Source organism: Trachemys scripta, chromosome 2, assembly GCF_013100865.1.
Source record: "Trachemys scripta elegans isolate TJP31775 chromosome 2, CAS_Tse_1.0, whole genome shotgun sequence".
Classification (NCBI taxonomy): domain Eukaryota; kingdom Metazoa; phylum Chordata; order Testudines; family Emydidae; genus Trachemys; species Trachemys scripta.
Genome location: NC_048299.1, coordinates 143,528,384 through 143,541,323, shown reverse-complemented (window position 1 = coordinate 143,541,323; position 12,940 = coordinate 143,528,384). Strand labels below are relative to the sequence as shown.

The 12,940-nt window shown below is 51.1% G+C and overlaps 1 protein-coding gene across 2 annotated transcripts in view; it reads left to right on the top strand.

The window, feature by feature from the left end:
• Positions 1 to 1,001: 1,001 nt before the first annotated feature.
• Positions 1,002 to 12,940, top strand: part of KCNIP3 (potassium voltage-gated channel interacting protein 3) — an 87,435-nt gene continuing 75,496 nt past the window's right edge. Inside the window, exon 1 of one of the 2 annotated variants that reach the window (XM_034761718.1) lies at positions 1,002 to 1,368. In XM_034761718.1, coding sequence (XP_034617609.1) covers positions 1,354 to 1,368 — 15 coding nt within the window. In that variant the 5' untranslated portion in view covers positions 1,002 to 1,353. Of the gene's footprint in view, positions 1,369 to 7,713; positions 7,783 to 12,940 lie in introns of those variants that run through there. The other variant, XM_034761719.1, reaches the window with a different exon arrangement.

Sequence of the window (12,940 nt, the reverse complement as noted above, 5' to 3'; positions counted from 1 at the left end):
TCTGTTGCTGCAGCCAGGATGCTCCAGCCTGTTTATTGTAATCACGCCTTTGATGTCAGCATGAAATGGTGCTGCACAGAATTTCAACAGAAACCTTGTTTGGAAAGGAGCAGACTGCACCCGCCCCAGTGTCTAATGGCGCATGAGGTTGGTTCCTCTGTTTACAATGTTTGCTATTGAGATTCCACCCAGTTCATGTTGTTGTTCATTATAATTCAGCCTCCGGTGAGGCCAGTGTGAATCTGCGTTATCCAGGAATCCTGCCCCTGGGAATCTTTTTATTCCAAGGCAGAAAAGAGGGATCCGTTCCTTAGGCGAATTTTTGAAAGTGGATTAAAATAGGGATCTGTTCCTAGGGCTTTCTTCTAGCACAGAGCACGAGGAACTGCCTCCAGGGCTCTCCTAAGATGCAACAAACAGGAGATCTCTTCTGATGCAGTAAACAAGAGAAACGCCGCCAGGGATCTCCTTTGTCATAGTCCAGAGATCTGTTGGTGGGAATTTCCGGTGACACCGCACAGGGATCTATTTGCAGGGGTCAGTTAGGGCAGCATGCAGCCACCCAAAGCACAGGGATCTGTTTGCAGGGATCTCCTGTGATGCCAGGCTCTTTCGGAGGAAAGATTAGGGCATTGGGCTAGTACTTGGGAGACCCATATTCAACTCCCTGTTCTGCCATAGACGTCCTGCAGGACTCTGTGCCTCGGGTCCCCACCTGTACAATGGGCATAACAGCACCGCCTTGCTCCACAGGTGTGTTGTGTGGATAAAACAACAATGGAGCGGGGGCAGATAAGCACCTAAAATAGACTTGCTGGGCTCTCCTGGGCCCCAGAGCCCAGGTCTTTCTCCCTCCAGAGCCTGGAAGTGGAGAACTTCCCCTTTAAGTTTTCCCCTGGATGCTAGGAAGTGGCTAGTTCCAGTCCCGTTTTTAAAGGGATTTTTATTTTACGTTAATTGGCTTCCTTAAAAAAGAGCGAGCAAGAGGGAAGGGGGATGCTATGGGTTCTGTTTCCATGGAAACTAGCAGCTGTAGGCTGGCCGTGTTGCATGTCACAGAGAGGGAATAATGGCCCGAAAGGTAAAGTTGGCATAGGGATGGTTCCTTTGTCGGGGATGTTTGAACAAAGACAAAAGCAGCTGCCAGGATCTCTCTGTCCCTATTTGCATCTTGTACGTGGCACGGCAAGAGGAACCAGATGGGAATAACTGTAGATCTGCAGTCAGCATCAGCGACGCTTTGAACGGCCGCGGCTGACTCTGGATCTGCCCGCCACCTACCCCTGGCTGTCCAGTGACTCCCGCCTCCGCTGCACATTGATTGACAATCGTCCATCAGTCCCCCATAAGAAGATGTTTGAAGACAGGGTAAGTAAAAATAAGACCCTGCCCCGGGTTTGGCAGGCTGAGATCAGGAGCAAATGGTGACACCCTGTGGGCTAACTGTCCCAAATGACGCCCCAGTGTTGCACAGCTGGGACTGGCGTCTGGGTACCAGCTGGGCACAAAGTTGCTCTTTAACCCTTCCAGCAGGTGGCGCTGAAGAGCACTGAGAATGGCAATAAAGGGGCAGGTCAGGCGTTTGGGGGTTGTGACCATCTCTTTGAGCATGCGAGCAGCTCCCCGGCCTACTTCTAAGGCATCTCTGCCCAGGAACCTGATTCTAACACCCTGGACCAAATTCCAAGCTCCTTTACCCAGATGCTGCACGGTCCTTACTACTCAGGCAAAACTCCCCCTGCCAGTCATTGAGCATTTTGCCTGGGTACAGCTGACTGAACAATGGGCTGGTGAATATCTTTGTGATTAGCTGCAGCAAATCAGCTGTGCTGGTAGCTGCAGTGGTTAGAGCGCTGGATTGAGACTCAGATCTAGATGGCCCTGCCATTGGCCTGCTTGGTGACCTGGGGCACGCCGCTTAGCCACTCCGTGCCTCGGTTTCCCCTTCTGTAAAAAGGGGACAATGATACCGACATCCTTTGTAAAGCGCTTTGAGATCTACTGATGAAGAGTGCTATATAAGTTTGAGATATGGTTTTTTCGTTGTATCTGAGTAGCCGGGCAAATGGTCTATTCATTGCTGAACCGGAAGCTTTCACATATTGACAATAAAAATTCTCACCGGAAAGGGTGTCATTCACTATCTTCCTGTTTGAAAAGTTTCAGTCATTCAGTTAGGGAGCAGAGAAGGTTACCATGTGACTTAGGGAGCAACTGGTTACAAACATCCTCTAGGTAAAAGTCTGTTTGTGAGGACTATTTGGTGGATGCAAAATGATACTGGATTTATTCACAGGAATCCTGATCCATCGGAGAATGGTTCTTGATCAGAAAAACAGGGCGTAAGTCATCCAATAATTTAGTCACCGGGAATAATATAACCCAGCTGTAGAGCTGAGTAAAGATCTTAGGATCTGATGTTTGTTTGCATCATCTGGGATGAGCAGAATTCTGAGCTGTTCTGAGCATATCTACTTATCAGATCAGTGCCTGGACCTGAAATTGCTATGGACCTCCTGGCTTTTCTGTCTGATTGTTCCTTACCTTTCATCCACTTTATGTTAAAGTTTTCAGCCCCAATTCACTTAAGCACGTGCTTCATTTTCAGTCCCACCGAGGTCAACAGGCCCATTCACATACTTAAAGTTAAGTGCTTGGCTCAATCAAGGCCTTGGATGCTAAGATAGTTCAAAAGCGCCAGCCTGATGAGGAGAAAATAGCTAAGAGGAGAAGGAGAAAAAGACCAAATGAAAGGTTAGAGCTGATTGAAAAATGGGAATGAAAATAGTTTGGGGCATTTGAGCTGAAAATTTTTCCTGACGAAATTAGAAATTTCGATGGAAATTTGCAAACTTGAAAAATGTCAATCAGCTACTTGAAAAAACTGGGGGGAATTGGGAAAATGGGCTTTTTCCCTCTTTTCTTTTTTCAATCAAAGTTTGGCTCAATTCGACTAGTTCCGTTCAGTTTAAAGAAATGAATCAAGAGGCAGAATGCTTTCTTCCACGCATAGGAAAGGTTGCTTGTTCGTATCCGCAGCAAGGCCATTTTACTGTCCTCCTTCCAGCCTTCTTCTGCGGCGATACTTATGCAACGGCTGCGATACACTGGGGGCTGAACTGAGGACCTCTAGCACTAAAACCACCAGTTACTATGGCTTAAAGAGCAGCAATGCGCTACAGTTTGCTAGTGATTAGGCAGTGGGTGTGTTGTGACCATTACTTATCCCACAGGGCACTGTCATTTCCTTGTTTCCTTGTGCTCCCCCTGTGTCTATCCAACTGTTGTCTGTCTAGTCTTGCACTCAGATTGGCAGCTTTTCAGACCAGACCTTTGTTGTGTGTCTGTACAGCACACAACACAACAGGGCCCTGCTTTCTAGACCCCCCAAGACAGCGCAAAGTATTAATTACAGATCTAGGTTAGTGCGTAACAAACTATCTTAGCCCTTTGAGTGTGGCCCTCACTTGAGATGACTGGGTTCTGGTCCCAGATCTGCCATAGAACCTTAGCATGTCATTTCTTCTCTCCCTGCCTCCATTTCCCCCTTGGTAAAATGGGGCTAGTAAACACTTTGAGGTCCTTGCTGTAAACTCTTTGAGATCCTTGCTGTTACTATCAGACCAAGTTGCTTTGCTATTAATGCAAACTGTGTTCAATTTCTTATTCTAATCCCTCTCTCCAGAACAGAGGGATAAAGATTCACTTCCTAGTCCCACTGCACTGACCTGGGACTCCTTTCCTACCGATACACTTCCCTATGTCTGCTTCATCAACAGATACTTACGCAGATCACAAACAGCTGCTACTTGCTGTCATAGAGGGAGCCTCAGAATGCAATTATAGCTCTCAGTCCAAATAAATACAATAGGGTTGCCAGATCCCAGTGAGCTCATATGTTTTCATCATGTAACACTGAGAACATAAGGAAGAGGAGGTGTCTTTATCCATCTCATAGCACTCGCAGGCAAAGTAAGAAGGGTTGGATTTTGAAAACCCTGGTGCTTTGGTCAGGTGCCTAAATGCCATTGTAAATTTGGCGCTAAGTGCTTCTAAAGGCTTTCAGAGGTGCATGCATTTAGGATCACAGCTGGTCAGGGAGTTTGTTCTCCTACTCTCAGGCCAGATTGAGAGAATACTTGCATGATCTGATATTAAACTGAAGCAACGTGTCACCACAAATACCACCCTCCAAACTGGATTAGGTCTGGAATGGAGGCAGGGCTAGCACCCAGCTCCCTTGATTTTGTAGTCCACAACTACACCACACTTGAGTCCATTGACTAGCTCTGTAGAGTCTTTCAATTGTAAACTCTCTCTCTGGATTTTCTGTCTCATGGGAAATTCCGCAGTTTTGAATTTTTACAAAACCAAACATTTTCTAAAGAGCGAAGATCTTAGGGTTTGATTTTTGTTTGCACCACTCTACAATGAGTGGAATCCTGCACGGTGCTGAGCCTCTATTGTACTCATCAGATCAGCCCATGGACCTGACATTGCTACAGACCACTTGGCTTTTCTATTGGATTGTTCATTACCGTTTATCCCCCTGGGGTTAAAGTTTTCAGACCCGGCTCACTTAAGCACATGCTTAATTTTCAGTCTCACGGAAGTCAACAGGCCCATTCTGGAGGGGGGGGGGGAATTCATTGCCTGTCCTTTTGTTGAGATAAAATCTAACCACTGCGTTCCAATTCTGAGCTTTTAAAAAACTGTTTTATGATATTCAAAAAACCCCAGTGAATTTCATTTTTGAAATGCCTTTTGGAGCTGTTCCATTCCATAAATGTGGAAACGAGCCATTGGGATGTTTTCAAAATGCTTCCTTTCCTTTTTCTCTGTGTGAAATTGGATCAAAAAGCAACATGTTTTGGGAGACGTTTAGATGTGGGTGAAACCAACAACAACAGACTGGTTCAAAACCAAAAGGCTGCGATGAAGCAACAAACAGGGTCAGCTCCACAGCTGGTGTGAATTGATGTAAATGGAGCTTCGCTGATTAACACCAGCTGAGGATGTGGCCTGCAAAACCCTCTCATGCCTGCCTCTGAGGAGTTACAAGTGGATGGGAAGGGAAAATAAACACGCTTGTCTTAAGGGCTGTAATATTTTGGCCTCGCAACCAGTATACTCGGGCCCTCAGTGGCTCTCAACCTTCTTTTGGGGCCCAGACGCCATTGTTTGAATGAAAGGGCAAAGGTGCTATTAGGAGCTGTTTACCCAGTGCAAACGAGGGCATGGGGGGAGGGGGGGATGGGTGGATTAATGAGGGAGGCGGTGCCAAGCAACGTGCAGTCGGCAGAACAAAAGATTCCCTGGGCTGTTTTTTGAACACTGGTATTTTGTGCCTTCGCTGACTGCTCAGTTCGGCCTGCCAAGTCTTATATTTCCAGTCCCAGGAGGTGCTCGGTGAATTGCACCCACCACATAAAAGATCTCGGCATCTTTATTGTTAACTGAATTTCAGGAGCATCTGCAGGCCCCATCATGCTGGGCTCTGTATAGACACATCAAGAGAGAGTGGTCGTGCCCTGCCGAGTTCTCAGTGGACAATACAGACACAGGGGGCAGGGGGAGGAAGGTTTGTTAGCTCCTCTTTTACAGTGCAGAATGGAGCCACAGGGCACCATTAATCTATAGCAGCAAATGAGGGAAAAAACCCTCCTCCAATGCTCACAGCTGAAGCCTTGCTCAAGCCATAATGGGCCAAATTCGATGGATTTGGCCGAGCATTGGATTTGGTTGATTGTGCCTCTTGCATTCTCTGAAGATGCTGCTCCTGAGTTCCCATCACCTCCGGCCTGGGAGCTCAGACTCCTCCAGGTCCATCAGCATCCAAACCTCCCTCCTCATCTCAGGCTCTGAAGGAAGGGGCACCTGTCCTGGTCCCCTCACAGGAAGGGCCCCTGCCTTCATGGAAGGTGCTGCTTCTCCTGCCCACAAAGAGAAAGAAGTGAGTATCATGCATTCTGAAGGAATGAGCCATGCGCTCGGCCACCATGCCCATCCCGTGAGGGGGAAGGGATCTGAATGCCATCGCTCCCCTGAGAGGAAAGGCATTCACCTGATGGCCAGGTACCCTGAAGGGCGTGTCTGCTCCAAAGCCAGCCCTGCCTCCCCAAAGTGTTCACCCTGGACAGGGGTGCTGGAACAACTGTGCTGAGAGCCACTGAAACAAACTGCAAACCCTGTGTATGATGGAAATTACTTCAAGACAGGGGGTGCTGCAGCACACCCCGTACTTCTAGTTCCAGCACCTATGACCCTGTACACCACCCCCTTTGCCTTAGGACAGACTGTCCACTGGCTCACCACGTGCATAAGGGCGGGAGAGATAGCCAGCACAGGGGCCATATCCCATGCTCAGGGTGTGTGTTCTGCAAAGCCATGGGGCATGGAAAGGGGTAAGGGCGACCCAGGAGCCTGGCAGAAAGAGGGGAGGGGTTGAGAGTGGGGTGGAGGTAAGAGCACTGTGACCCATGGGATGGAAGGGATAAGGAGGTGAGCAAGAGATGGGAGTGAGTGAAAGGGTTATGCCTGTGAATTATACAGCCTGAGATAAGCCATCTGTCTATCTATCCAATACACATCTATCCTTCTATTCCCATACGCATCTCTTATCTAGCCATCCATTCCCATATACATCTATCCATATATCCATCCATCCCTATAGACACCTACCTATCTCCATACACATCTTTCTATGCATCCCCATAGACACCCATCTATCCATCCATCCCCATATACATCGATCTATCCCCATATACATCTACCTATCTCCATACACATCTATCCTATCCCCATACACATCTCTTTTCTAACCATCCATCCCCATATGTCTATCCATCTCTATACACATCTATCTATCCCTACCTATCTCCATTCACATCTATCCATTCCCATACCCACATCTATCTATCTAAACATCCCCATACACATCTATCCTATCCCCATACACATATCGATCCCTCCCCATATACATCTATCCATCCCTACCTATTTCCATACACAACTTTCTATACATCCCTGTAGACACCTATCTATCCATCCATCCCCATATACATCTATGCATCCCCATAGAGATCTGTCTATCCATCCATCCCCATATACATCTATCCGTCCCCATAGACACCTATCCATTCATCCCCATATACATCTATCCATCCCCATAGACATCTATCTATCCATCCATCCCCATATACATCTATGCATCCCCATAGACACCCATTTATCCATCCATCCCCATATGCATCTATCTTTCCTCATATACACCTACCTATCTCCATATACATAGTCTGTTCATCCATCCATCCCCATACACACCTAGCTAACCCCATACACACCTAGCTAACCCTGCCAAGCTCCAGGCACATCTATCCTTCCCCGTGGCTCCATCTCTCTATCTCGCCGTCCCCATACACACCTCTCTATGTATCCATCCATCGGTTTCTCCATCCCCACGGCTCTATCTGTCCGTCCCTCCCCATCCACACCTCCCCTGCCCCAGCACCCGTGTCTCTCCATCCTCCCCCTCTCCCTCGCTCCGGACTCTGCAGTGCGGGCTGTATGGGGATGGGGGGGGGGGGCGTTGCGTTCCGGGACCGGCGGTTTGGGAGGGCCGGGGACGAGGGGGTTAAGGGGCTGGCTCGGCGCTGGGCGGGGGCTGAGCGCTGGCCCGGAGTCCCGGCGCTGAGTCCCGCTGGCGGTGGGGCTGGAGGCGGCTCGGAGCTGCGGTCCCGGGCAGGCTCCCCGCAGCAGCAGCAGCAGAAACGAACGATGCAGGTAGCGGGGGCCGCCTGGCATCGGGCTGCGGCGGGGCATGGCCCGGCCGGGGAAGGGGAGACGCTCGGGCACCGTGGACAGTTGCCCCTGCCCCCCCCCCCCCCCAACGGGTCGGGGGGCGCCCAGGCAGGGGAAGTTGGGTGGGGGGCCGGTGGAGAGGCTGGGTGCAGGGGAGGGGTCCGGGGTTGTGTGTGTGTGTGCGGGGGTGTGTGTGTGTGTGTGCATTCCCTGCCCCATGCCCAGTGGCAGTGTCCAAGGCGGGGGTCTGCGGAGAGACCCCAGGACAACGTGCCCCTAAAGGCTGCCTTGAGAGAGCCCTGGGGGACAGGGGTGTGGGGGGCAGGATCATCCCCTCCGTCGCTGTGGGGAGAAGCACTGAAACCCTGCCATGGGGCTGGATCCTAGAGGGGCAGGAGTCTGGGGGGAAGCCAAGGACACTGACCAGGGACAGGATCCCGAGGGGCCTCCGACTCCCCTCCTGTCCCATTGCCTCAGCCCCCTCTCCTACCTCCACCCAGCTGCCCACCCCATCTCCTTCCCTTTTCCCCTCCTGATCCACTGCACTTTGACCTTCCCACCTTATCCCCCTGCCCCGCTCCCTTGTTCCATGCTCCCCCTTCACCCTCCCACCACCACTGGTCACTTGCCCCTCTTTACCTCCCCCATGCTCTGAGATCCCCCTTTCCACCCACTCCTCCCCTTTACTCTGACCCGCTCCTGTTCTCCTTCCACTGCATGGACCTTCCCAGGCTCTCTGCAAATCTTGGATCCCCCTCCCTCCATCCCTCTGTTCTCTCTCCAATTCCTATTCCCTTTCTTCCCTGTCCTTACACACCCCACATTCCCACTAGCTGATGGCAGGGCAGCCCTGGGGCCTGATCCCTCTAGTTACCTTCCAAAACAGGTGCAGCCTGGGTATTCCCCCACCAGCACCTCTCAGCTCTGGAGAGAGACTTGCAGGGAGTGGAGGGGAGATGGGTCTCCAGGGCTTGGTCATCCCTTGGCTACTGAGACTTTCCAATGGGTAAGGGAAGAAATCGGTACCCGAGTTGTGGTCTTTGTGCTGTATATACCCACCCCCAAGGAACTGGGCTCACAGCCCCTCCGTCCCCCAAGCTGATCGAAAAAATTTCATCAAAATGTTGTGTGTGTGTGTGTGGGGGGGCTTTTGCCCCAAATCATAATTTACCCCTTCCACCTTATTTTATGTAGGTCACCGAGCAGCCATTGAATGCCCATCAGTCACTGCTGATCTGGGCTGGCTATGAACTGGTGACCTAACAAGATCAGATTATACAGGGCAATGGATTGTTAGCCACTGATCCCTTCTCACAGGGAGAAGCACGGCTTAACTGCTAGTGGTCTTGCTCATGCTTCGCTATGGTGCTGAAAGGTAGGTCCAATCGGCACTAGCAGTCATACTAGCAGATCAGGTACTGGCGTAGACGAGGATGCTTTGCAGATAACTGGGGTCATTTTCCTAGATGTCCTCGCTCGTTCCAATGTGGTCCCCCATGCCTGATGATTTGCTGATGAGCCTGCGAGGGAGAGGATATATATATATATATATAAAGCATTAATATTAAGATGCTGAGCAGCCCCCTGTGAAATAGGAAGGGGCCTTGTTTTGGGCATGGATCGCCGTCCTGGGGTGTGTGTAACTTTAAGGCCTACAGGTCACCTGACCCTCGTGTTGCTCTATTAAAAGACAGCATCTAGGGACTTTTCCAGCCTTCCAGCTTAGCTGGAGGGTCCTGGTTCTGTTTGTGTCACCTGGAGCCTACCAGCTGGCCGAGAAGCTCGGTCTCTTTCTTGCAGGTAGGGTTGTTCCCCAGCGGGGAGGGAAGCGGCTCCTGAGCTGGGAGCTTTGCCAGTGGAGTTAAAGCTCTCTGCAGCCCGGCACTGTGTGGTTTGCAAGTGATCAGCCCCTGCTCGACTTTGTTCGACCCTCCTGTATTTGCCGAGTGCTGCTGTAACCGCCCCAGCTCCCTCCCTCCTGTTTCTAGACAGGGGGCAGCCTCCTGGGGTGATTGCTGGGATCCCACTGAAGATTGGGTGCTCCACTTATTTACCACCCTCCTGGTACTGATCTTCATGCTCCCCCTCCTGCTTGCCCCTCCCCTTCTCTGGGTTACCCCCTCTTCCACTTGCCCTGCCAAGTTTGTATATCACCCCACCCCCCCAGTATCTGACTCTACCTTCCCTTTCATTTTCTAGTCAATGTCTCTTCTTTAAATCCTATTCCCCCCCACCACCACACCCTTTATTCTGCCCTGTCCTTTTTCTCCTTTACTCTGACCCCCCTTGACTTGTTCCCCTCCTGCCTCAGATCCTGCAGCCCAGCATGTCTTAGCTCAGCAACCTCCCATTCCTGCAGAACCCTTTGTCCCTTCTCCTCCCCACTTTCACACTAGTTAGCGATCACTATTGAGCGGGGAATTAACCTGGTTCCCAGTGACTTAAAGTGCAGGTTCCACCCTTTAAAAATCATGCTACAAAAATAGCACCTTGGTACTCCCATGGCCTCTGCCCCTGTGTGTATCCATCAGATCTGCTGGCTTGAGTGATTTATGGGGTGCTTACACTCTGGCTCAGGTGTCATCCCCAGCATGGGTGGATATATACATGCTCGTTGTGCTCCTGCTAGTGCCTAAAAATAGCCGTGTGCCTGCAGCAGCACTTGGTAGACCTGTTAACTACGCTCCCAAATGAAGAGCCAGACTCTGAGCTGTCCCACTCCAAGGCAGGATGGTAACGGAGGGCGGATCTTTACTACCAGAGACCTTTTGCAAAGGTCTTGACTTCCCGATCCCAGGTTGATCTAACAGGGCTAGCAAACAAGGACTGAGGAGGAGGGGTGTGGGCCTGGAATGGGGTTTGAAGTGTGGGTTCAAGCGCCCTAAAATCCCACAGGCTGATTTTGCGGGACAACTTCCAATCGTGGACTGCATCCAAGCTAGCTGTGGAAAACAGGTCCATTTAGGACCTGACCCAGCACTGGAGGTTTTGAATATCCCAAATCTAGTGGTGGGGGATGGTGTATTTAGGATGCCAGTTCAGATGAATGGTAACCTTTTGAACCACCCACGCTTAGAGGCCGATGGTGCAATTGCACTGCAAAACCCTGGTGCTCTGCGGGCTGGTTCTAGAAAGGAGCTCAGAGTGGATCTCGTGAAGAAATTCCAACCCGACAATGAATGGGGTTGCAGACCTGCAGCAGAAGGTAGAATGCCACACCCAGGTGCTAATGCAAAGCCCCTGTGCTCCGTTTCCAACCTCTGTGCTTGCTTTTGACATCCCGGCTGGGCTCCTCCAGAGTGCTTTTAATTTTAGCTCCTGTAATTGCTTTGTCAGTTATGAGTAAACAGCTCCGGTTCCCACCTCCCATTGCCCCATTCCCTCTCCTGCCCTGATAATAGGCCGGATAGCTGCACACTGCTGGAGATTTTATGAGCTGTTTAGACATGAAGCAAGCAGGGGCGGTCTGGCACAGTAGGTAGGCAGTGCCAAGTCAGTAGGGTGCCTACCCCAATGAGCAACAGTCCGTGGGCACAAGCTGGTGCAGCAGGATGCAAAACTGGGGGAATGCGGGAGTGTTGGGGGGCAGAATGCATGATGGGACAGGTGGTTTCAGGGGCAGTTTGACATCAAGCGGATTGAGACATTGTTTTGGAGGTGGAAGAAAGTCAGGAGTGATGGCCAGGTGGAGGGGACGGGGTGGGTAGGTGATCTAGGATGAGGTGAAGTCAGGGAATAGCAGATGGTAGTTGTTACAGAGAGTCCTTGCAAGTGCAGAGAAGCTTGGACAGCCTTTGGAAGAAGGGAAACCAGAGCCCTTGGTCCTGGGCAGTGAGAGGCCATAGCCAGTATTGTGGTGGCAGTGATAGAAGTGAGTTCCGGCTCAGTGCAGCCCATAAGAATCTGCCCTCTACCTAGCCGCGCATCCCTGCCCCTTCCTTGGGAAGCAGCGCATGCTACTTGCTCTCTGCAGGCTTTGGGGAGCTGAAATCTCACAAAGCCTTCCCCAGCCAACGGTATTCACTGAAGCCAGACAAGGAGACACATGCCTGCTTCCAGAACCTCTTCTCCCTAGCCTCTGCTTGCCGGAAGCTGAGAATGGGCGACATCATCACTTGATGATGACCTGTTCTGTTCATTCCCTCTAGGGCACCTGGCATTGGCCACTGTCAATAGCCAGGATACTGGGCTAGATGGACCTTTGGTCTGACCCAGTGTGGCCGTTCTTATGATCTACGTTCTCCCCCTTCCCTTAGCAACGACCCTGGGGTCTTAGCCCCGGGCCTCACTGCTGCCCTTCCTGTTGTCTGTGAGGTGGAACACTGGATGTTCTGAGGTTCCAAAGCAAATCGCTCCCTTAAGAGGAGACGGGTTGTGGGCAGGGCTCCACGGGCATTCGAGAGGAGTGTCGAGCTCGGAGCAGTACCCCTGGCATACATGAGAGCCAGCAATGGAGTTCATGGTGTCACAAAGCCAGCCCTACCTAGTACTGGATAAAAAGGGGGGGCTAGTTGAGTGCCGAATGCCTCCGGAGACTGGGAGTTCAGGACCGCCCTTGGCAGCTTGTTCCATTGACTAGCGAGGGTCTCCCTTGTATCTGATAGGTGACAGCATTGTGAATTATATTCCCAGTAGGTGCTGGACCTAACGGAGGCTAGCAAAACTCCCCAAATCCCCCGTATAGTTCTTTCTCCCATGCTGGTGTTTGCAATTGCTCCCCATTTAGCATTTTCCATGGGGATCTGAGAAGCAGGACCAGTTTGGTTGATGGAAGGAAGAAAGCCGAAAGGACACGGGCTTAAGGCCGCTCAGATGATAAACTGGGGAGGGAAAGTCAGCTGTCTGTCTGGGAGTTGCCTAGCAAACACAGCATGGGCTAGGAGACAGGACTCCTGGGTTCTGTTCCTTGCTTCAGAAGGGAGTTTCTGCGTGGTTAGGACAGGAGAGAGGACTCCCGGTTCTCTTCACAGCTCTGCCACTGATCTGCGGGGTGAGTTTTGTTACTGAAGCTCTGTGCCTCGGTTTCCCCATCTGTATAATGAGGAGAATACCCAGCTTGCAGGACAGCTGAGGGTTATTAACTAGTTAATGTCGCCAAAGCCCTGGGAGATTCTGTCCCAAGAGGGCTTAGGAGAAGGGC